General features: G+C 34.7%; 2 protein-coding genes, 1 long non-coding RNA gene and 2 pseudogenes across 3 annotated transcripts; 2 read left to right on the forward strand and 3 right to left on the reverse strand.

Moving 5' to 3' along the window:
- On the reverse strand, positions 1–26,393 carry LOC116136271 (annotated as a pseudogene).
- Positions 5,792–6,060, reverse strand: LOC116136275. The gene is made up of 2 exons (XR_004129017.1): positions 5,989–6,060; positions 5,792–5,904 (listed from the first exon to the last, which is right to left on the reverse strand). It is a non-coding gene; the product is annotated as an uncharacterized LOC116136275 (long non-coding RNA).
- Positions 11,318–12,067, forward strand: LOC116136270 (protein MIZU-KUSSEI 1). The gene has a single exon (XM_031421991.1). The coding sequence runs from the start codon at positions 11,318–11,320 to the stop codon at positions 12,065–12,067; it is 750 nt and encodes a 249-aa protein (XP_031277851.1).
- LOC116136273 (stress enhanced protein 2, chloroplastic) lies at positions 14,923–16,892 on the forward strand. Its single transcript, XM_031421992.1, has 2 exons — positions 14,923–15,373; positions 16,138–16,892. Exons 1-2 carry the CDS (start codon positions 15,056–15,058, stop codon positions 16,405–16,407), a joined length of 588 nt encoding a protein of 195 aa, XP_031277852.1. The 5' UTR covers positions 14,923–15,055; the 3' UTR covers positions 16,408–16,892.
- LOC116136272 lies at positions 20,295–26,512 on the reverse strand (annotated as a pseudogene).

A 26,512-nucleotide genomic window follows, 5' to 3' on the forward strand; every position in this document is an offset into this window, starting at 1 on the left:
GATAGCGCTAAAACATGAAGATTTTTGGTATAGCAAATGATTCACGTTCAAACAAGTTTCGTGGTGATGCGTTCAACCTCTTGGTGAACACCCACCCTCTCGGTGAACCGACTCACCCTCTTGCCACTCCTCCCATTTTTCTTCTAAGCCTCACCTTCAAGCATTCTGACAACCTGGGACATCTTAGTCTTTCCGAGGAGGAGCCCTGTGTGCAAAGAAGTGCAAGTTGGACGAGCGGCTCAACTTTAATATCAATGTGTTGTTCAGCAGGTCAGGATCAACAAGCATGTCCAATTTCTTCTCTTTTAGGAATCCTCTAACCTGATAATTATGCAGATGCATGTCAAACCAAGTATAGGAAAATTTCCAGTAAAAGCAAGAACCTTTACGATTTCTATAATGGAATACTGATTTGACAGTAGACTCTTATACCTAAGCCTATGAAGCTTGTGCTTGAGTTAACGCATAGAGTACTTACCCAATCAACAGCATGAACATCATCAGCTTCTGCAAGCCTAGCAAGATCTAATGGCCTACGCCCAGTGATTAGCTCTAAAAGCATACTACCATAAGCAAACACGTCAGTTTTCTCTGATGACTTCCCCGTGGTGAAATACTCAGGAGCAATATACCCAATGGTGCCATGTGCAGTAGTAGTGACTGGGTATCTTCGTAATCCATAGGTATTGCCAAACCAAAATCACCGACAACAGCCTCAACTCCTCATCCAACAATATATTTGAGGCTTTCACATCACGATGAATGATCTTTGGATGACAATGATCATGTAAATATGAAAGGCCCTTCGCAGACCCTAGTGCGATTCTCTTCCTAGTCGGCCAGTCAGTGGTGGTACTGATGGTGGTCGCTCTGCAGGAACATAACAAAACAACGTCATAGTTAGAGTTGAAATTTTAAAGTAGTAAAACAAAGCAATGTTATGTGAATAGCATACCACGTGATGATGCATGGACGACAGGGAGACTGAAGCATTCAACACGCAATTGTTAGTATAAGTTTGCGAGAGAAGAATTCATCTGGTTCCATTGGATTAGGTTGTAACACCTCAGCCTATTGTCAAGATATTGTGATTACCCACCTTTCAAATAATTGGTCTTAGAGCGTGTCCCCTTTGATTCCAATCCATGACTTCATTAGAAAAGGAATCAAGGGTACCAATTGAAGTAGCTGATTGATACTCCTGATTTCTTTCCAAGGATGAAGTCCTAGGTTAAATCAAGAGGAATGCACTTTAAGCCTCACTATTTAATAGGTGGGTAGGAGAAAATTTCACAATATCTTGACAGTGGCTCATTGTTATATAGATTCTCATCCATGGTTTGTGAATATACAATTTTTTTAATTTTCTGCAGAAAGAAGAATATTTTACATCCAACAAATCCTCAACATGAATGATTGGTGTTCCCCGGCAGATGCAACTTGTCTTCCTCTTTCAGGAACATCTCACAGTACAAATGCAATTTAAATGATGAGGAAGAACTATTAACAATACCTCTAGGCGTGATGCAACACTTCCATTAGCCATACATGGATAAACAAGCAGTCGCTCTGTTGGATCCATGCAAAAACCACGTAAAGGCAGGAGATGCCGAGGCACTACCATGCTATTTATCTTCACTTCTGCTTGAAATTCCAGCTCACCATCACGTGTTCGGTTTTTTTTAAGTCTTTTCACTGCCACCACTGTGCCATCAGCCAACCGTCCCTTATACACCTTACTAAATCCACCTATGCCCAGGATGTTCTCCTCGCTAAAATTATTTGTTGCAACTTGTATTCTAGCAAAGAAAATCTTTTCAATTGTCCTAATTGGACTTCTGGATCTTTATACTCTGTGAAAAACACACACCAAGTAAAAATGCAATCCAAATCAAACATAAGGTGAGTTTCTTTTGGAGTCAGACACTACCAGCTACATCAAAGAAATATCCTGGTGGTTTTCTTTGCCGCCAATATGCAAACCAACAGCAAGAGCAGCAAATAGTAAAGCAGCACCACGGCCACTCCCCCGCAATTGCTGCAGTTGGACTATTTTCTCCTGAAATGACATCGAGAACAAAAGAGTTCAGTCCTGTGATGCATGTCTGCAGTCCCATATTCATACAAAGTTTCCGGTCAGATCACAGATGCATTTTTTTTTTTTTTTTTTTAAATTTTTTAATGAAAACTGAGAAGATATAAGTAAACCAAAAGAAGAGTTGAATTACCACCAGGTTGATGCTAACAACAGAAAATATCTATTTTCATAATAGCATTTATAACCAAAAAAAAATGATAATCTTACAAAAACAAAGTCACTAGTGGTACAAGAGACGACCTGAGAGAAAACCGTTGCAGGTGGAACAAATGAGTGGTGGAGCAACTGGTGGAGATCCAGGGCAAGGCTTCCCGTACTGGCCCGCACAGATCTATTTATTTGCAAAACTGCAAGGGCAATCAGCAATTATGTCATTACTGCACCATTCATCCAGGCCAAAAAAACAAAAAAACTGTCATATCCTTTATCAATGAAAAACCTGATGGGAGTAACAAGCGAAAATGACCACTATCTGGAACAGGCCCTGACAGGCGGTTGTTTGATAAGTCTCTGCGGCCAACATTGGAAAATTAATGTTATATCATATAGCCAAGTTAGTACTGATAGGCAAAAAGGATTACGAAGAATAGAGAAAATATATTACTTAGGCACTCACAAAACTTCCAGAGACATAATAGCCGTCAAGGACATAGGAATTGGACCTGACAGGCTGTTATTGCTGAGCCGGCTATCCTTAGACATAACCAAAAACAATTTTTAGGTTCTAATATATATGAATAACGATTATTTATGAATAGCAGATTCAGCACATACACACATGCGCACACACAAAATGTTAAAGATTAAGTGCCTCAATTTTGTAGTGGATATATGCAAGGTTCTATGATATTGATGTGATCCAGAATGCCTGAGAGAACACAAGTAATTTGCAAGCACACCTTGAAATGCAAACTATCCTCTTAAAGTAGATCCAACAACTCTGGATTAGCAGGCCAGTACATTGACTATTCTTTTAAGAGCAAGCTGTATATTTTCCTGGGATCCACTAGCTAGCTAGTTGTGAAAGTATTCTCACAAATTAACCAGTTAAAGTTCCAAATTGACCTTTACAGTAATGAAAGGTTCACAACCTAAAACACTTTCTTAGCAGTCAATTAATGCATAAAGGTATTTTACATGATATTCTGGTCTACTAGAATTTGATATCCATATCTGTACATAAGATCTGTTTTTGTTTTAACCATGGTAATGGTAAAGTTCAGTATATATGTAGCTCTCGTTTAGAGAACCTCACAAACTTCTCCAACCAAATTGGAAATTTCATTGACAAACTTCAGTCACTCAACAATCAACTCACTTCAGTCAAGCTAACAAGTTCGAACTCTTATCAAACACTCAACATATCCAGAACGTAGTGTGAATTGGTTGACATTTCACTTTTACTAATCTTCTTCATGTACAATAAAAAAAACAATTTGTATATATCTACACATATGCCACATATTATGCACAAAGTTGCAGCTGCTGAGCAAGCAATAAGCTTTCTAAGAAAGAACTAAACAAAGTTAACAACCAAGAAAATGAATGATCTCAAATAAATAATAATCTTAACTTCAGGGAAAGTGATCATACAGGAAAAGCAGTTTCGTCAGCTTGCCCAATGAGTCAGGAATAGGACCAGTGATACTGTTCAGGTAAAGATCCAAGCTCACCAAATTTGTCAGATTCCCAAGAGCACCAGGAATTTGTCCAGTTATGTTGTTACTAAAAAGTTTCCTGTCATATGTAAGATCCATAGAAGGAAAATATTTGCATTAGTACACAATTTTGTAGCGAATTTTTATGTAATAATGTTAGAGATAAACTAAGTTAATAGACAGGCACGAAGTGGAGAATTTAAGTATGAATGACATTAGAAATGTGAAGGAAAAACTAAAGGTAAAATGTGTAGAAATGTTTTAAAAGAACTGTTGATGCACATGAGACTGCATCAATAGGAGCAATCAACAACTTTTCTGCTGAAAAATTGAACTTCATAGAATCATTGCAATCCAGGAGCATGAAGACATTTTAATTTTGAAAGAAAGCAGAGTAAGCAAGTGCTGAATCTTACAGCATAATTATTTTCTTATGGCAAAAGTGATGTCCTGAATCACGAGGGGAAAAAAAATTAATTTTGTGGGTATAACCTAATTTGTTGGATATGGCGGGTTAATGGGGAAGAGGTCAGCCAAAAAGGCCTACGGGCAGTGGAAGGCACAACACATAAGAGTAAATGCAAGCAGAATTAGCTGATATAAAATCTCTAAGAGTAGTGATCAGATGACCAATAGGATACAGGGTAATTCCTAATAAATGGGAAACTAAATCAAAATGTCTGGATGCCCACTCCTGAATCAGAAGATACAAATTAGATTACAGTCTCACATAAAAAGGGTGCTGAAAGATTGAGAGGCTTGTATAAACCAGCAGGCTCGAAACCTGTTAGAGAATACAAGAAGTAGTTCTGCATATAGTTAGCAGTTAGCTGTACAATGATATTGTATATAAGGGTACATTCCAGAGTACAACAAACAGTGGAGAAAATAATAAAACAGAAGAATTATTTTGTTCTCTGTTTTTTCTCTGTTAACAAAATTTATAAGCTAATATTTTGTGTTCCAAACGTCCAACTGGTGCCAAACATGTATGTAAATCCTAATTGGATTCAACAATATAAAGGATGGACCAATGGAATAGAGGAAATAGATTTACGCACTAGGGCAACTAATTAGGTATTGAGGCTTGAGCTTCAGTTAGCTGAGTATCAGTTTATCACTGGCTTTTTACCATGATTGTTGTTATGTTGACATTACAAAAAAGCTATCAGCAAAGGTTTTATTCAACTGAAATTATTTTCAATGTAACGAAAAGCACTAAGGCAACCCCATTTATGACTTACAGGTACTGTAAATTTTTTAGCTGGCCAAGTTCTGGGACCAATTCACCAGATAATGCTGCATTTCCAAGATCACTGATAGAGACAAAAAGATATTTGAGGAACATCATGACACTCATGCTTTCTTGTTCTTAAAAGAGATGTTAATTAATGGAGTTGCTTACACTCTTGTAACGCTGTTTCCACTGTTACATGTAACATGAAACCAAGTGCATGGATTCCCAACCTTAGGGTCCCAACTCTGCAGAACATTGTTAGGATCTAGTAAATTCGACCGGAGGCTATACAAAGCATCACCTGCTTACACAAAAAGCCGCAACTACATAATTCAGCTTAAATTCTACAAAGAAGGCCAGTTAATATCATATTTGGGGCAGAACAGAATAGGGCCGGTCAAAATAACATTTTGATTAGCCAAAAGAATTTCTGAATATCAAATGCAAAAGCAGCAGTCAATCACAAATTCTCAGCCATTAACGTCTTTAAGCTTACAATGAAATAATACACGAGTAGCAGCCCCATGAATCCATTGGGTATAACTCACCTTAAAACTGGCTTGTAAGGGGAAACAACCCAAGGGTTGACAAACATTAAATTACACTAAATTCTTTCAAGCAAATACAACACCAATAACAACAAAAAATAACACAAAGCAAAAGTGAAGACCTTCCATGCTTGCAGAGGTGTTTGATGAAGAATGAGCCACCAGGATCATCCAAACCTGAAAAAGAACAAGTATCTTTGACAACCTTACTCTAGACATAACAAAAACAAAGTCACTAGTGGTACAGAGACCTGGAGAAGAAACCGTTGCAGGTGGAACAAATGGAGGTGGTGAAGCAACTGGTGGAGATCCAGGGCAAGGCTTCCCAATAACTGGCCCGCACAGATCAAGTTATTTGCAAAACTGCAAGGGCAAATCAGCTATGTCATTACTGCACCACATTCACAGGCCAAAAAAAAGGCTGTCTAATCCTTTATCATGAAAAACCTGATGGGAGTAACAAGCGAAAATGAGCCATATCTGGAACAGGCCCTGACAGGCGGTTGTTTGATAAGTCTCTGCGGCCAACATTGGAAAATTAATGTTATATCATATAGCCAAGTTAGTACTGATAGGCAAAAAGGATTACGAAGAATAGAGAAAATATATTACTTAGGCACTCACAAAACTTCCAGAGACTAATAGCCGTCAAGGACATAGGAATTGGACCTGACAGGCTGTTTATTGCTGACCGGCTATCCTTAGACATAACCAAAAACAATTTTTAGGTTCTAATGAATAACGATATTTATGAATAGCAGATTCAGCACATACACACATGCGCACACACAAATGTTAAAGATTAAGTGCCTCAATTTTGTAGTGGATATATGCAGGTTCATGATATTGATGTGATCCAGAATGCCTGAGAGAACACAAGTAATTTGCAAGCACATTGAAATGCAAACTATCCTCTTAAAGTAGATCCAACAACTCTGGATTAGCAGGCCAGTACATTGACTATTCTTTTAAGTGCAAGCTGTATATTTTCCTGGGATCATCGCTAGCTAGTTGTGAAAGTTTCTCACAAATTAACCAGTTAAAGTTCCAAATTGACCTTTACAGTAATGAAAGTTCACAACCTAAAACACTTTCTAGCAGTCAATTAATGCATAAGGTATTTTACATGATATTCTGGTCCTAGAATTGATAATGGTATCTTCGTAATCCATAGGTATTGCCAAACCAAAATCACCGACAACAGCCTCAAACTCCTCATCCAACAATATATTTGAGGCTTTCACATCACGATGAATGATCTTTGGATGACAATGATCATGTAAATATGAAAGGCCCTTCGCAGACCCTAGTGCGATTCTCTTCCTAGTCGGCCAGTCAAGTGGTGGTACTGATGGTGGTCGCTCTGCAGGAACATAACAAAACAACGTCATGAGTTAGAGTTGAAATTTTAAAGTAGTAAAACAAAGCAATGTTATGTGAATTAGCATAACACGATGATGATGCATGACGACAGGGGAGACTGAAGCATTCACACGCAATTGTTAGTATAAGTTTGCAGAGAAGAATTCATCTGGTTCCATTGGATTAGGTTGTAACACCTCAGCCTATTGTCAAGATATTGTGATTACCCACCTTTCAAATAATTGGTCTTAGAGCGTGTCCCCTTTGATTCCAATCCATGACTTCATTACTGGAAAAGGAATCAAGGGTACCAATTGAAGTAGCCTGATTGATACTCCTGATTTCTTTCCAAGGATGAAGTCCTAGGTTAAATCAAGAGGAATGCACTTTAAGCCTCACTATTTAATAGGTGGGTAGGAGAAAATTTCACAATATCTTGACAGTGGGCTCAATTGTTATATAGATTCTCATCCATGGTTGTGAATATACAATTTTTTTAATTTTCTGCAGAAAAGAAGAATATTTTACATCCAAACAAATCCTCAACATGAATGATTGGTGTTCCCCGGCAGAATGCAACTTGTCTTTCTCTTTCAGGAACATCTCACAGTACAAATGCAATTTAAATGATGAGAAAGAACTAATTAACAATACCTCTTAGGTGTGATGCAACACTTCCATTAGCCATACATGGATAAACAAGCAGTCGCTCTGTTGGATCCATGCAAAAACCACGTAAAGGCAGGAGATGCCGATGCACTACCATGCTATTTATCTTCACTTCTGCTTGAAATTCCAGCTCACCATCACGTGTTCGGTTTTTTTTAAGTCTTTTCACTGCCACCACTGTGCCATCAGCCAACCGTCCCTTATACACCTTACTAAATCCACCTATGCCCAGGATGTTCTCCTCGCTAAAATTATTTGTTGCAACTTGTAATTCTAGCAAAGAAAATCTTTTCAGCTGTCCTAATTGGACTTCTGGATCTTTATCCTCTGAGAAAAACACACACCAAGTAAAAATGCAATCCAAATCAAACATCAAGGTGAGTTTCTTTTGGAGTCAGACACTAACCAGGTACATCAAAGAAATATCCTCTTGGTTTTCTTTGCCGCCAATATGCAAAACCAACAGCAAGAGCAGCAAATAGTAAAGCAGCACCAGCGGCCACTCCCCCAGCAATTGCTGCAGTTGGACTATTTTCTCCTGAAATGACATCGAAGAACAAAAGAGTTCAGTCCTGTGATGCATGTCTGCAGTCCCATATTCATACAAAGTTTCCGGTTCTGATCACAGATGCATTTTTTTTTTTTTTTTTTTAAATTTTTTAATGAAAACTGAGAAGATATGAAGTAAACCAAAAGAAGAGTTGAATTACCACCAGGTTGATGCTAACAACAGAAAATATCTATTTTCATAATAGCATTTATAACCAAAAAAAATGATAATCTTGACNGCCAGGTTTTGTTTAAAAGACCAAAATAACCATAAAATCATGTTAATTAACATAATTGTCCTCAATAAAAAATAATAAAGACAAGAACAGCATATTTTAATCAAATTGTTAAATCAAACTATGAAATGTTAAAATATCAAGTTTAATATAATTTAACATAATCCAGCATTGTATATCTTAGAAAATATCTTCTTTATTGTTTCATTATAGATATAATTGAAACTGTACTCTTTTTAGCGTATCATGTAAACCATATTACAAGATAATATATAAATAAAATATTTATATTTAATAAGTACTTTTTTACGTCTGCAAATTTCTCAGGTCGGCAAAATCTTATTATTCTTGTAATGAAATAAGGGTAATGCTATGCGTAATAACGGATTTTATTAACTAGTGTACTAACCTTTATTAAAATTATATATGGTATCCGTATTATGCGTATGGTACTCGTACTATGCTTTAGATTAATACACTGGTTAGTAAAACGCAAAGTATTATTGATGAAATAATGTATTACTATTTCTCGATATGGCATCACAGCAGTTTCTTTTCGTCAGCCAATTTACATATTTTCTTTTGCAATTTCGAAAATTCCAAATTAATCAAAAGAAATATATCAACATGGCAGGACCATCAGCAACCTGAATTGATGGAAAGAATACAATCATTCACCTACTCCTGATTTGGCCTTTACGTTATATTTATCAATTGGAAAATTTTTTTGGCCAAAAGAAAATTGCATGTTTGAATTGAATAGATCGCTTCACGATGATCCATCAATAACACTAACATGCTCTAACATATTCGGATAGATTTAATATTTTGACACTTCTGATGAGCTGTTCATCTTTGTTGATCCAACGATAATGAGTGATGCTGAGTTGATATTAAATGTAACTTCTTTAACCAGTTATCTTATTACTATTAAATTAACAAAGATAAAACTTACAAGGATTGTCACTGTGATTTCAATCGTAAAATTCTCTTAGATATTTAAAATTGCTTCTAGCTAAATTAATTTTGTTTGATATATGATGAAATTTAGGTTGCTGGAGAAGTTGAAATTCATTTTCATTGAGGGATTAGAGGATTACTTTTCGTCTTTCAAAGACAGATGCAGGGTAAGTAAAACAATTTTTTTTTTTTTTTTTTTTTTTACTCTTTTACGTCAATTAATAAGTATTTATCTTTTACGTGTATTGTTTACTATTTTCAGGATTATGTGACAACTCGTAGTATTCTAAGGATATTTTCAGGATTATGTGACAACTCGTAGTATTCTAAGGATGCTTGCAAAATTCAATGTTTCTTTCTGGCTTCATGTTATGGATTTTTTGTATTTTATGTTGTTTATATATCTAATATGTTGTGCTGCAGAGTATTTTATCTGCATTAGATATTGTGATTGATTATAAACAACTCCTCTGGAGTTACTATATTAAAAGACAAATTTGTACTGTTCTTAAAACAAGTTTGATTTAGTTTTTATCTTTTTATATTTATTAATAGTTGATAAATCATTTATTAAAAGTTGGTACGTATAGTTAAATAAAAAAATGTGAATGTATAATTTTTCTAATGTAGGACAAATTTTCCTATTTTTTTATTACTTCTTGTAGTAGTATTAGGGTTAGTGATGTAGGATAGATTTTCTTAAAATTAGGATTTTATTTATTTCCTTTTTTCTTATTTGGTTTTCTAATTTTAATTAGGATTTGAGTTAATTTAGAAAAGTTTATTTTATTTAATCTTTGTTTTCTGGTTAGTTTACTATAAATAGGCTTATTATCCTACAAACAATTGTCAATAGATTATTAATAAAATTTCTCAAATGGCTCCTTTTCGGAGTTATTTCGTCGTCGATTTGGCATCTTCTCATAGATTTGAGAGTTATTATTCATGGATTCAAACCGCTACGCTAGAAAGTATATAACATTTATTTTATTTCGTTGTATCATTTTAAAATAGAATTATATGAGAATAAGTTATAGTTTCTATATATATTGATAAAATTGTTGTGACTCCATAGTATATTATTATTACGATAATTAAATTTAGTAATTAAACCAAAATAAAATATAATTTTATAGAATGCCTAAATGTTTTTATATTCAATTATACACATAAATTAAGCACTAAAGAGAATAAAATTAATCCTCTTTTAAAAATGAGAAAATCTTCCCTGAAAAACAGATATGCGATGTTGAAGTAAAACTGTAAAAATTTTATAACTAAAACTTTCAAGTTTCAACATTGGATTCTTAAAAATAAAATACTTAATTAAATTTATTAATGGGTTGACATTATTATGAGAGGGGGCTTTGAAATTTGGATGTTCTAAAACTTTAATTACTGAAATTTTATCTTTCCTTTGAAGAATATCTTTAAAAGAATTTTAAGTTCATTTTGCCCTCAACTATATACATAAATGAATTTATCCATAACTAAAAATCATTTTAGAAATTTTAATCAAAATATTAATAGAAATTAGAAAATACAGAAGAGGCTGCTAGTTTCACAAATTTCTTAAAATAAATAAATAAATTGGTCTTCTAAATGATTTAAACTAGTTTTCTTCACATACAAAATGTAGAAGTAATTGCGCATAATGTTTTCTTATTAATTAATAGTTTAGTTACCATTTGATTTAACAACAAATTTAACCATCTTTTGCCAATTGTAAAAAGGAAAATTACAGGAAATTTGGTTCTGAAAAATTAATTATTAAAACCATAATATTATCGTAAGAACAAGTCCAGCACAAATATAGGATTATTGACCAAAAAAATAGGCTCCAAAAATTAATCTGAAACCACAAAAAAAAAAAAAATGTACCTAACTTAACGACCAATATTCCTAGCTCCCTCCTTTCTCTCTCTCTTTGCGTGTGTGAGTGTTTGAGTATGCCTCTCTCTCATGCGGCCTTCTTGTTCTTGGATCATCAACGTTCACCAATGGGGTCACCAAATGCTAAAGCCAAGCCCCAAAGCCCCACTGCAGCTGATGATGACTGTCAAACACCACAACCGCCTCCTCCACGCCAACCTGTGTCCCTTGTACAACCCTCTGAAAGGAAGAAAAACAAATCTACTAAAGTATTTCGTATCTTTCGCTCTGTTTTTCGATCATTCCCCATCGTTGCGCCAACCATGTGTAAGATGTCGGTCACTCTTGGAAGCTTATCTGAAGGTCAACGAAGCAGCTCAACCAATGGCAAGAAGGTTACCGGGACATTGTTTGGGTACCGTAAAGGTAGGGTAAGTTTTTCTATTCAAGAAAACCCTAAATGTCTTCCTTCACTAGTTCTTGAGCTTGCCATGCAAACAAATGTTTTGCAAAAAGAAATGGGCACAGGTATGGTTAGAATAGCCCTAGAGTGTGACAAGCGGCCCGAAAAAGATAAGACCAAGCTATTGGAAGAACCATTATGGACCACGTATTGTAATGGGAAAAAAACTGGTTATGGAGTCAAGAGAGAGGCCTTAGAGGATGATTTGCAAGTCATGGAGCTCCTGAAGCCCGTCTCCATGGGTGGCGGGGTCTTGCCCGGAAATTGCGAGGTGGAAGGCTCGGACGGTGAGCTAGCCTACATGCGAGCCCATTTCGAACGGGTCGTGGGCTCTAAGGATTCAGAGACTTATTACATGCTAAGCCCAGAAGGGAATAATGGACCTGAGCTTAGTATATTTTTCGTGAGGATTTGACACATGAATGGTTAATCTATCATTCAATCAAACGATAATTAGGTTTGACAGGTTTTAGTCGTCGATTCGTAAACGTCATGAGGTATCCTCTTGAAAGCAATGGAGATATATTGCCAAGAGATAATAGTGATTGTAATTTGTAAATGTGTAGGTCATGGGAAGACTAGAGCAGAAAATTGATGGATAAAGACACTCAACAAGGTGTATTAGAAAGATGACAAACACAAATTGACGGCCTACTAATTGCTAATTATACTGATATTGCTTAATTGTCATTAATTTTTGTTTGTCAAAATAAACAATAACCCACTACTTTTTTGGGTACTAATTGTAGCTTAATTAATCACTATTATCAAAAGGAAAAAAAAATATATATCAAATTCCTTGCTTACAAAAGAATTCTTGTTTAACAATTTCAGAAGTTTCATAATTCATTGCATAATTATTATCATTCTTTTCTTTTTCTTTTTCTTTTTCTTTTTCAGTATTTTAATTTCATGTTCTAATCAAAGTGATTGCTTCTCAGTTGCTACCTAATCATTTGATAATTTATTTATTTGGAATTTTTGACAGTGATAATTATCTTTTTTATAGTTTTATCTACCATTTATGTAATATTATATAATACTTCTTATTTATTTCATTTGTACAGTTAGTTTTTGCAGTATTTCTCTTTTCACTATCAAATCCATATTTGTCTAATTATTTGATATCGCTTGTATTATTTATGTCTATTTACCCACTGTAGCTCACGGTGAGGGCAAACTAAGAGGATTGCAAATGGGTAAAATTCATAGTCCCAGTTTTGATTTTTCGATGAACGCAAAAGTAGCGTATTTGACCAGGATTTTCTTGGATGGTCATGGTGATAGGTTGTTGTAGGATAACTTCTCTTGAGGATTAGTCGATGTGCACGTAATCTGATCCGAACACCTTATTAAAAAAATAATAATAAATAAATTCGTGAATGTCCACTATTTTTTTTAAAACATAGTTAGTCGACATTAATTACTGTCGACTGTCATTAAAAACTAAAATTCAGACAAAAAATATTGGGAAAAGTTTTTTGAAAAAAGTTAAAAAAAAAGTTGAATTGGGCGGGTATTACGATGTAGGATTTACAAATTGTAAAATACCCCCTATGTTTGTTTTTTTACAAAACACCCCTTATAATAAAACATTAAAAGTTAACAAAAACACCCCCAATCCACCCTCAAATACGGACAGCCGGCCACCACCGNACAGAAATTCGGATTTAAAAAATATATATATATATATATATATCAGGACGTTTGGAGCAGAGAATAACGTTAAAGTTTTTATAGTTGATGATTAATTTACAGAATGTAGAAGTGAAAAGCAGCGGAATCAAATTGAAAGCAGCAAGGGGTCCAAAACGTCCAACTGTGCCCCAAGGTCCTCCTGCTCAAACCAATTGAAGATCATTTTATTTTTCCTGGGAAGATTTACCATGCACTATTTTTCCAAATTATCATGAAATAAAGAAAATAATTTTTTTTATTCATTAATTTTTGTTTATATGATTTACCATCTCTAGCTCTAGTTATAGATCTAAGAATTTTATCGAGTTTTTAATTAACTTTAAATTAATCATTGTTAGATTTAAAATTTAAATGGTATACAATAATTTTATTTGTTTGTCTATTGATTGGAATTAGATGTGTTATTGAAATGAGAAAGTGTGGTCAATCAAGTAGATATTATATACTTTGAGTTTATTCGGGATGAATTTAGCTTTTAGATTTCACGAAACCTTTTTTCATAGAAAAAAACCAAACTACTTGGTTTAGAGAATTCAAAGCTTCTTACTTTGACTTAAGCTTTGGTCCGTTGGTAAAATTGGATATTACAAACTCCTCAGCTTATAAAAACTAGTGTCTCTGTGACATCGTTACAAAATGCTATTAAGTCAAAATCTCACTTAAAATCAAAGGTAATAGTCTAAATCTAACACGTGTAATATTTGCTCGAATTTATCTTATTATTATAATATTAAATATATAAATGATTGGTTATAATGTATAAAACGTATAATATTTGTACAATGTGCATTTGAAACGTACATGTATACGAAATTTATTTTTTTTTTTTTTTTATTATTTATAGGAAACCGTATCTATACAAAGTCCACAAACATTTCTTTCATCAACCGGCTATTTATCACATACAAATAATTTTCCACCCATCACTTTTATGTTAAAAGCAGCCTGAGCCAATCATGACTTACCCTTTCCCTTAACAACAACGTCAACGACTCATCTCTAGCCAGGTGTTCACCGGCCCCGCCACCTCCGTCGATCCACCATCTCACAAACGCTAGCCGACGACGTGTATTCTTCAACTACCACGAAGAACCCAACAAAATCAATTCATGAAAATCCACAAAGAATCGCCACGTGTTGTATAAAATTCTCTGCTTTTAGATAAAGCATTTATAAATTTTCTTAAGTTTAATTTTATAAAATTTATTTTTTATATGTAATTGTAATTTTTAACTCTATCAATATTTTTAATATTACATCAACCAAATTTATTTCAGATATTATTTTATATTTTCATCTTTTATTTTATCTTTAAAAATGTAATATTTATTTAAATTTTATTTCTATTTCCCAAAAATAAAAACACAAAATACAGATATTTAATTATTTACATAAATAAAAATTCGAAAACAGAAAAATAAAAAACATTTTATTGTTCATATTTCAGACATTATTTTCTAAAAAATGAGTATAAAATAATTGATAACACCTTAATTTGAATAATTTCTAAATTTCATCCGAAAATAAAAATAAAATAAAATTTACATTTATTACATCAATCCATCATCTCACAAATAGTAGCCGGCGTGTCTTCATAAATCACCACGAAGAATCCAATAGAACTATTCACAAAAAGCCCAAGATTCTCGGAATCTCTCCGTAATAACAAAAATCAAAGCTCCTCTCTCTCTCCTCACTCCTCCCTATGGCTTCAGTGGCGCGTGTGATCCACTGCCAACTGGGTTCCCAGAAGCCCGCAGTCGTCAGTCAAGAACAGCAGCCGGTGGGTCCGGTTCAGATCCAGAGACTCAAAGTGGGAGAAGCTGAGAACGGGAACAATAAGATCGTTTTGCAGCCGCGTGTGTGCACGTTGAGATCGTACGGTTCGGATAAAGCGGGAGTGATGAAGATGAAAAAGGACGGTGGAGATGAAGTTTCGCCGTTTTTCGAAACGTTGTCGGATTATATTGAGAGCTCGAAGAAGAGTCAGGACTTTGAGATCATCTCCGGCCGCCTCGCGATGGTTAGATTCCGTTTAATTTTTTGCGAAAATCTTGGCTGTTGGATTGATTGACTTTAATCGGTCAACAAAATCAGTGGCATAGAGGTCTGGTATTAATTGTATAACATTATATTATTGAGGCTAAAGGCGCGAGAATTACAGTTAAAGAAGTTTTTTTAAGTATTGTTTCTTTAAGTAAAAATTTGAAGTTTTTCCATCTAATATTGGATTTTAAATTACAATAAATTCATATATTGTATGATTTATTATTATTATTATTATTAAAAGTTAGAATAAGACAATAAGTAATATATGGTTATGATCCAAGACTTTTGGGATTCATGTAGGGATTCCTTTGATTTGGGGGGGCTTTTAGTCATATCTTGTGAATCTTTGGTTAAAATAACAAAAATATAATATTTTAATTAATTGTTTATACGTAATTACAAAATTTCTACTAAATTTCTCACGAGTAATGTTACATTTACACCACTCTTTTATATAATTTTCATTACATCATGATATGACATATACCACAACCACACAAATTTTATTATAATATTAAAAATTCAAAATAATTAAAAATTTGTGTGGTTGTGGCATATGTCATATCATGATATAATGAATATGGTGTAAAAGAGTGGTGTAAATATAACATTACTCTTTCAATATATTATTTTGTTAGTTACAAGTCAAAATTATGTATTCTTATTTTTTTTTTTCTATTATCAACAAAAGTACGATATTTTTTTCGAGCGTTATGGATTAATTATTCTCTTCTTTAGATTGTATTTGTAGCAACAGTGACAGAAGAGGCAGTGACTGGGAATTCCTTGTTCGGAAAGATAGATGTTCAAAGGATTGCAGAAGCAGGAGGAGTGTGTTTGGGAGCTATAACATTTGCTGCCATTTTTGCCTGGTTCTCGAGCGCTCGAAATCGAGTAGGTCGGATCTTTTCTCTAAGCTGCAACACTTTCATTGATTCACTAATCGACCAGATTGTTGATGGTTTGTTTTACGAGAACGAGATCAATGATTGGTCGGATGACATTTGAAACCCTAATATAACATTAAAAATTATCTAATTAATCAACTATGTATATATATAGAAAGATATGGGTTTCCCATTTTGAAGGTTGTCTGTAATATATAGTATTGATACCATACACATACCTATTGCTAGTGTTGTTGGTCTGCTTAACCAGTAAGATCTCTTGTAAGTGTATCAGAAGGTTTTAAGTTCAAGTGAAATGAGCTTACATCAAGATTGGGAAGGTTTTGGGTTCGAGTAAGATGATGCTTATGTTAAGGTTAGGGAGATTTTGAGTTGTATTTGGGAAATCGGGTTAGGCGTTAAGGAAAAAAAAAAATTATCTATATGAGATTATATAGTTATATACTTTGTTATGAACTCTTAATGCTTGCAATTCAGATTAATTATTTACTACAATGAGGAACTCTTACCTTATGTAAAGTTGCCAGAGTAAGATTAACATCTGGGTTTGAAATCTAATTTTGGTTGGTTTGGCAATGATATATATATATAAGATTGGTTCTTCGTTTTTTAAGGTTATGTATCATATATTGTATCGATATCATGTGTTTGAACAAAACAATGTTTATATCAAGATTGGGAAGACTTTAATCTTTATGACTTTATGTTGAACTTTGAAAAGCTTGTGAGTAATTGAGATTGTTACAATTTTATGGGATCTACAAACGTTTAAAATTAATATCAAGGGCCGATCCAGTAGCAAAAGAATAAGTAAGAAATGGAATTAAAGTTGAGATATTTTCTTATTAAATATGGAAAATGACCAAAGATAGAGACAATCACATTTCATAATAATTTTGGAAACCCACAGTTGAAAATCTAGTAGAGTAAACAAACTGTTCCCACCCAAAGATTAGCGCAATTTTGTTTCCACCCCTGGTTTCATTCATTCCAATTCTCACCCTTAAATTAACAGAAAATCATTTAACCTAACGTTTAAAGAGTAAAATGATAATTTAAACTGCATTAAATCTTAAATTAAAAATGAAAATTTTATGTTAACCCTTTACATCTCAAATTTCTTTCACAAGCACCCCTCATCACCCTTTACATCTGGCCGGATCTGAGCCTTTCTTTTTTCTCCTGTCCTCCTTGTTTGCTCCTTACAAATCTGGAATAATCTCAACAGGTGAGATATTAACACTATATCTATAAAAACACATATATAAAATAATTAAAAAGGAAAAGAACACTTCCATGGCAACATAACCATGAAAAATCTGAAATGGTATCATATAAAAATTGAGAACTGTAAATTACATTATTCATCCATAAAAAAGAATTCATGTTGTAGCCTTGTTAAGCATACAAATTTTTCTGGCCGGATTTGCACCGTTCTCGTGAACCATCTCCACCCATTCAACCGCCATTCAAGCTTGATCTAACCAGATTTCGACACCACCAAACCCCCCTAACACTTCCATCTGAATCCTCACATCACCCTCACCAAAACCCGTCTCTTTTATTCTCTAATACCTCCAATTCCACTCATCTTTCCGCATTCCAAGTCTTTGCAAATCGTCGGATTTCTTTGATGTTGATCTGTGGTTTGCTGTTTGAAGTGTGTTGTGTGTAATTACCTGGTCGCTGGCAATTCCCTATCATTTCCAACCTTCCCATAGCCACCCCGCCCACCACCTGTTTGACAAAATTCCTCACCCAAAGCCACCACCCAACCCTACCAAAACATTTATCCATAAATATATTTTCTTCCTCAAAACCATCGTAATAAATCTAACCTTGTGAACAATACCACTATCCTAGTCTCAAATTTACGAGAAGAATAAATAATTTAAGAAATACAATGCGAGATTTTAATTCTTTTTTAATAGAGAATTTACATAGAACAGATGATGTGCATAATAGGAATCATACTATAGAGACTTGGAATGCGAAGGTGGCGGAGTTACAGATGAATTTGGGAGAGGAAAGATGAGTTGAATTGGAGGTATTTGAGAATAAAATTCAAAGGTTAAAATCATAGCAAGTCGAGAGAGAGAACAATAGGAGGTTTGTTAGCACAGCATAAAGTCCATTGTGATTTGGGAAGAAATTAGGAAATGATGGGTTGGTTGGATTTACTAAACTTCATACTATATTTTATTAATTTGGCCAGATGGTGATAGTGGCTAGGTGGCTGTGGTGGTAGTGGCTGGGTGGCGGTGGCAGTGGTGGCGGTGGCGGCGGTGGCAGCAGTGGATGGGTGGTTGGAGATGGGGATGAAGTGATTGGTTGAAGAAGGGGGTGTTGTTGAAATAAATTTAAAAATAAGATGGTCATTTTAATTCTGCTAATTGGGGGTCAAAAGAATTTATCCATCAAGGGTAATTTAGTAATAGCACTTATTAGACCCCAAAAATTAATAACAATTGTTGATTTAAGGGTGGGAATTTGGAATTTATAAAACCAGGGGTGGGCACCAAGATTCTCGAAACTTTGGGTGGGAACATGTTGTTTACTCAATCTAGTACAATTGAAAAAGATAAGAGTATATCACTTTATTCGTGTAATAATTTATATTTAATTTTAATATTGTTTTCAATAAGAGAGTTCAATTGATTTTCTTTTATTTCTTTTTTCGAAAAAAATTAGCCCTTGATTGTATCTATCGATGTTATTGGGTTAGTTCAATGAGGCAACCCTCATTTCGATAGGATATTTTTTTTATGTGAGAGTCTTTATTATTGCAAATAATAACTATATTTACGATATTCAATTATTACACAAACCTTAATTTTTATTTTACATAATAAAAAAATTATTTTTTTTCTATGCATCTTTCATTTTGTAATCCATTTTTTTCAGGGGCAGAACCAGGATTTTGTTTCGGAGAGGGCTGCAATTTTTTTTTTCAAAGTAAAACTTAATTTTATATATATGAAAAACTTTTAATAATATAATAAAGATCATACACCTATTAGGGGATACAATGAGCCTTACCCTTCCAAATTTGTTTTTTCATTGTGAAGAAATGCTAGTTATATAAATAAAGTAAATGAAAGGGTACATTGCTAATGAAGTAGATCAGTATTGAAATTGTGCTCTACGGTGCTTTAAAAAGTAAAAATCCTCAATTATTGAATCTTAATTAATATTCTTAGTCTATTTCAATATAGACATTAGACAATCATGCAAATGAATTCATAATTCTAGTTTAACAAGAATTGATATACGAATTATAATTATAATATAAAGATTTAAATTCCTATTCGATATGGAATAGTATGAAACAAGAAATTTGGAAATACATGAGATTTTTTAAAATAATTAAATAATTTAAAAAGTCTCAATAAGGTTCTTAGAAGTAGAGTATAGTATAATAAATTATTGTAGCTAAATGATTTTTTTTTTTTTTTTTTTTTTTTTTTTTTTTTGTTTTTTTAAGAAAAAGATTTGATTGTTATTTCTATTTTAAAACAAAGATGAAATATCATCACAACCCCTATTTTTTTTCGAAGTAGTTACTTAGGCGATAACTTTTCCTTTTTAATCAAGCTCCCCCTTTAAAATGCATCTATACTACCCCGATATTCACTTCGTTAAAGATCGAGAGGTAAATTGTATTTTCAGCTTTGTTGAACAAAAAGAAAAAAAATAACATAAAAATTGTAATAAGAAATAAACACAAAATCAAGAAAAATTTAAAATATTACTGTGGTATTATCACCCTCAATGAATTTATGTCATTTGTGAATCTCTCCTCTCCTATGTATCTTTAGATTATTTATGGCTTGCGTGGGGGGTTGTGGTTGAGTGGCCAAGGGGTGCTGTGAGGGCGGTAGTGGGGAGAGTGGTGGCTGCAACCTGCAAGGGTGAGGGAACTAGGGGTGGCTCTCCAAAAGGGCAAAAAAAAAAGTAGTAAATAATAACAGAATTTAACAGAGTTAATATTGTCTCAGTCACAGTTATTGCAAAATCTTTAATCCCACAAGTCAGAACTCTATTCCCAGAATTGACCATGCAAAGATTTAGGACCAATTTACAAAAGAATGAATGATAAGTGTCTATAAAAAGCGCCAAAAAGGTAATTGATTTCCTTTTTAACCATTCTATAAGATTATCATGGACGTGATAGCTCTAAAACATGAAGATTTTTGGTATAGCAAATGATTCACGTTCAAACAAGGTTTCGTGTGGATGCGTTAACCTCTTGGTACAGCCACACCCCTCGGTGAACCGACTCACCCTCTTGCCACTCCTCCCATTTTTCTTCTAAGCCTCACCTTCAGCATTCTGACAACCTGGGACATCTTAGGTCGTTCCGAGGAGGAGCCCTGTGTGCAAAGAAGTGCAAGTTGGACGAGCGGCTCAACTTTAATATCAATGTAGTTGTTCAGCAGGCAGGATCAACAAGCATTCCAATTTCTTCTCTTTTAGGAATCCTCTAACCTGATATTATGCAGATGCATGTCAAACCAAGTATTGGAAAAATTTCCAGTAAAAAGCAGAACCTTTACGATTTCTATAATGAATACTGATTTGACAGTAGACTCTGATACCTAAGCCTATGAAGCAATTGGCTTGATTAACGCATACAGTACTTACCCAATCAAGCAGCATGACATCATCAGCTTCTGCAAGCCTAGCAAGATCTAATGGCCTACGCCCAGTGATTAGCTCTAAAAGCATACTACCATAAGCAAACACGTCAGTTTTCTCTGATGACTTCCCCGTGGTGAAATACTCAGGAGCAATATACCCAATGGTGCCATGTGCAGTAGTAGTGCATGGGTATCTTCGTAATCCATAGGTATTGCCAAACCAAAATCACCGACAACAGCCTCAAACTCCTCATCCAACAAATATTTTGAGGCTTTCACATCACGATGAATGATCTTTGGATGACAATGATCATGTAATATGAAAGGCCCTTCGCAGACCCTAGTGCGATTCTCTTCCTAGTGGCCAGTCAAGTGGTGGTACTGATGGTGGTCGCTCTGCAGGAACATAACAAACAACGTCATGAGTTAGAGTTGAAATTTTAAAGTAGTAAAACAAAGCAATGTTATGTGAATTACATAACACGATGAGATGCATGACGACAGGGGAGACTGAAGCATTCACACGCAATTGTTAGTATAAGTTTGCAGAGAAGAATTCATCTTTTCCATTGGATTAGGTTGTAACACCTCTTTCAAGATATTGTGATTACCCACCTTTCAAATATTGGTCTCAGAGCGTTGCCCTTTGATTCCATCCATGACTTCATTACTGGAAAAGGAATCAAGGGTACCAATTGAAGTAGCCTGTGATGCTCCTGATTTCTTCCAAGTGAAGTCCTAGGTTAAATCAAGAGGAATGCACTTTAAGTCTCGTATTTAATAGGTGGGTAGCAGAAAATTTCACAATACTTGACAGTGGGCTCAATTGTTAATAGATTCTCATCCATGGTTTGATATACATTTTTTTTAATTTTCTGCAGAAAAGAAGAATATTTTACATCCAAACAATCCTCAACGTGAATGATTGGTGTTCCCCCAGAATGCAACTTGTCTTCCTCTTTCAGGAACATTTCACAGTACAAATGCTATTTAAATGATGAGAAAGAACTAATTACAATACCTCTTAGGGTGTGATGCACACTTCCTTAGCCATACATGGATAAACAAGCAGTCGCTCTGTTGGCATGCAAAAACCACGTAAAGGCAGGATGCCGATGCACTACCATGCTATTTATCTTCACTTCTGCTTGAAATTCCAGCTCACCATCACGTGTTCGGTTTTTTTTAAGTCTTTTCACTGCAACCACTGTGCCTCAGCCAACCGTCCCTTATACACCTTACTAATCCACCTAGCCCAGGATGTTCTCCTCGCTAAAATTATTTGTTGCAACTTGTAATTCTAGCAAAGAAAATCTTTTCAGCTGTCCTAATTGGACTTCTGGATCTTTATCCTCTGAAAAACACACACCAAGTAAAAATGCAATCAAAATCAAACATCAAGGTGAGTTTCTTTTGGAGTCAGACACTAACCAGTACATCAAAGAATATCCTCTGGTGTTTCTTTGCCGCCAATGCAAAACCACAGCAAGAGCAGCAAATAGTAAAGCAGCACCAGCGGCCACTCCCCAGCAATTGCTGCAGTTGGACTATTTTCTCCTGAAATGACATCGAAGAACAAAAGAGTTCAGTCCTGTGATGCATGTCTGCAGTCCCATATTCATACAAAGTTTCCGGTTCTGATCACAGATGCATTTTTTTTTTTTTTTTTAATTTTTAATGAAACTGAGAAGATATGAAGTAAACCAAAGAAGAGTTGCATTACCACCAGGTTGATGCTAACAACAGAAAATATCTATTTTCATAATAGCATTTATAACCAAAAAAAATGATAATCTTGACAAAACAAAGTCACTAGTGGTACAAGAGACTACCTGGAGAAGAAACCGTTGCAGGTGGAACAAATGGAGGTGGTGAAGCAACTGGTGGGAGATCCAGGGCAAGGCTTCCCAATAACTGGCCCGCACAGATCCAAGTTATTTGCAAAACTGCAAGGGCAAATCAGCGATTATTCATTACTGCACCATTCACCAGGCCAAAAAAAAGGCTGTCACATCCTTTATCAATGAAAAACCTGATGGGAGTACAAGCGAAAATGAGCCATTATCTGGAACAGGCCCTGCAGGCGGTTGTTTGATAAGTCTCTGCGGCAACATTGGAAAATTAATGTTATATCATATAGCCAAGTTAGTACTGATAGGCAAAAAGGATTACGAAGAATAGAGAAAATATATTACTTAGGCACTCACAAAACTTCCAGAGACAATAGCCGTCAAGGACATAGGAATTGACCTGACGGCTGTTATTGCTGAGCCGGCATCCTTAGACATAACCAAAAACAATTTTTAGGTTCTAATATATAATAACGATTATTATGAATAGCAATTCAGCACATACCACATGCGCCACCACAAAATGTTAAAGATTAAGTGCTCATTTTGTAGTGGATAATGCAAGGTTCTATGATATTGATGTGATCCAGAATGCCTGGAGAACACAGTAATTTGCAAGCACACCTTGAAATGCAAACTTCCTCTTAAGTAGATCCAACAACTCTGGATTAGCAGGCCAGTACATTGACTATTCTTTTAAGGCAGCTGTATATTTTCCTGGGATCCACTAGCTCTAGTTGTGAAAGTATTCTCACAAATTACCAGTTAAAGTTCCAATTGACCTTTACAGTAATGAAAGGTTCACAACCTAAAACACTTTCTTAGCAGTCAATTAATGCATAAAGGTATTTACATGATATTCTGGTCTACTAGAATTGGTATCCATATCTTACATAAGATCTGTTTTTGTTTTAACCATGGTAATGGTAAAGTTCAGTATATATGTAGCTCTCGTTTAGAGAACCTCACAAACTTCTCCAACCAAATTGGAAATTTCATTGACAAATTTCAGTCACTCAACAATCAACCACTTCAGTCAAGCTAACAAGTTCGAACTCTTATCAAACACTCAACATATCCAGACGTAGTGTATTGGTTGACATTCACTTTTACTAATCTTCTTCATGTACAATAAAAAAACAATTTGTATATATCTACACACATATGCTACATATTATGCACAAAGTTGCAGCTGCTGAGCAAGCAAAAGCTTTCTAAGAAAGAACTAAACAAGTTACAACCAAGAAATGAATGATCTCAAATAAATAATATCTTAACTTCAGGGAAATATCATACAGGAAAAGCAGTTTCGTCAGCTTGCCCAATGAGTCAGGATAGGACCAGTGATACTGTGTAAAGATCCAAGCTCACCAAATTTGTCAGATTCCCAAGAGCACTAGGAATTTGTCCATTATGTTGTTACTAAAAAGTTTCCTGTCATATGTAAGATCCATAGAAGGAAAATATTTGCATTAGTACACATTTTGTAGCGAATTTTTATGTAATAATGTTAGAGATAACAAGTTAATAGACAGGCACGAAGTGGAGAATTTAAGTATGAATGACATTAGAAATGTGAAGGAAAAACTAAAGGTAAATGTGTAGAAATGTTTTAAAAGAACGTGTTGATGCACATGAGACTGCATCAATAGGAGCAATCAACAACTTTCTGCTGAAATTGAACTTCATAGAATCATGCAATCCAGGAGCATGAAGACATTTTAATTTTGAAAGAAAGCAGAGTAAGCAAGTGCTGAATCTTACAGCATAATTATTTTCTTATGGCAAAAGTGATGTCCTGAATCACGAGGGGAAAAAAAAATTAATTTTGTGGGTATAACCTAATTGTTGGATATGGCGGGTTAATGGGGAAGAGGTCAGCCAAAAGGCCTACGGGCAGTGGAAGGCACCAACACATAAGAGTAAATGCAAGGCAATTAGCTGATATAAAATCTCTAAGAGTAGTGATCAGATGACCAATACGATACAGGTATTCCTAATAAATGGGAAACTAAATCAAATGTCTGGATGCCCACTCCTGAATCAGAAGATACAAATTAGATTACAGTCTCACATAAAAGGGTGCTGAAAGATTGAGAGGCTTGTATAAACCAGCAGGCTCGAAACCTTTAGAGAATACAAGAGTAGTTTATACAGTAGTAGTTCTGCATATAGTTAGCAGTTAGCTGATATTGTAATAAGGGACATTCCAGAATACAACAAACAGTGGAGAAAATAATAAAACAGAAGATTATTTTTGTTCTCTGTTTTTTCTCTGTTAACAAAATTTATAAGCTAATATTTTGTGTTCCAAACGTCCAACTGGTGCCAAACATGTATGTAAATCCTAATTGGATTCAACAATATAAAGGATGGACCAATGGAATAGAGGAAATAGATTTACGCACTAGGGCAACTAATTAGGTATTGAGGCTTGAGCTTCAGTTAGCTGAGTATCAGTTTATCACTGGCTTTTTACCATGATTGTTGTTATGTTGACATTACAAAAAAGCTATCAGCAAAGGTTTTATTCAACTGAAATTATTTTCAATGTAACGAAAAGTACTAAGGCAACCCCATTTATGACTTACAGGTACTGTAAATTTTTTAGCTGGCCAAGTTCTGGGACCAATTCACCAGATAATGCTGCATTTCCAAGATCACTGATAGAGACAAAAAGATATTTGAGGAACATCATGACACTCATGCTTTCTTGTTCTTAAAAGAGATGTTAATTAATGGAGTTGCTTACACTCTTGTAACGCTGTTTCCACTGTTACATGTAACATGAAACCAAGTGCATGGATTCCCAACCTTAGGGTCCCAACTCTGCAGAACATTGTTAGGATCTAGTAAATTCGACCGGAGGCTATACAAAGCATCACCTGCTTACACAAAAAGCCGCAACTACATAATTCAGCTTAAATTCTACAAAGAAGGCCAGTTAATATCATATTTGGGGCAGAAGAGAATAGGGCCGGTCAAAATAACATTTTGATTAGCCAAAAGAATTTCTGAATATCAAATGCAAAAGCAGCAGTCAATCACAAATTCTCAGCCATTAACGTCTTTAAGCTTACAATGAAATAATACACGAGTAGCAGCCCCATGAATCCATTGGGTATAACTCACCCTTAAAACTGGCTTGTAGGGGGAAACAACCCAAGGGTTGATAAACATTAAATTACACTAAATTCTTTCAAGCAAATACAACACCAATAACAACAAAAAATAACACAAAGCAAAAGTGAAGACCTTCCATGCTTGCAGCGGTGTTTGATGAAGAATGAGCCACCAGGATCATCCAAACCTGAAAAAGAACAAGTATCTTTGACAACCTTACTCTAGACCACACAACATGAAACCTCCTTTTTCCACAATTTTTAACCAAAACCACACCACCACGCCATTTGTTTTGGAAAGATGGTCTCATCTCATGCGCAGTGAAATTGCAAGGAAGTTCAGCTCAATAGTTCAAAATTGGGAAGAAAAAAAACATTAAAAGGCTCTTACTATATTTTCCCACTTCATATTAATAATTGAACTGGGATAATGATAGATCACAGAAGTCACAAACCGATTCATGCACATTTTGGCAGAAGATAGAAGCGTGGCAAACAAAGACTTACATTTCATAATTATATTGGAGAGTGGAGACCCACGGCTAGTACGAAAACCATGGATATTTTCAAAGAAATTGTCGAGTATATCACCT

Source organism: Pistacia vera, unplaced genomic scaffold (genome assembly GCF_008641045.1).
Source record: "Pistacia vera cultivar Batoury unplaced genomic scaffold, PisVer_v2 Contig310, whole genome shotgun sequence".
Classification (NCBI taxonomy): Eukaryota; Viridiplantae; Streptophyta; class Magnoliopsida; order Sapindales; family Anacardiaceae; genus Pistacia; species Pistacia vera.

Bases quoted from the DNA above. Each gene is read 5' to 3' on its own strand.
- LOC116136270 (XM_031421991.1), top strand. From the start codon at position 11,318: ATGGGGTCACCAAATGCTAAAGCCAAGCCCCAAAGCCCCACTGCAGCT.
- LOC116136273 (XM_031421992.1), top strand. From the start codon at position 15,056: ATGGCTTCAGTGGCGCGTGTGATCCACTGCCAACTGGGTTCCCAGAAG. The intron at 15,374-16,137 runs GTTAGATTCCGT...TCTCTTCTTTAG, and splicing joins TCTCCGGCCGCCTCGCGATG to ATTGTATTTGTAGCAACAGT.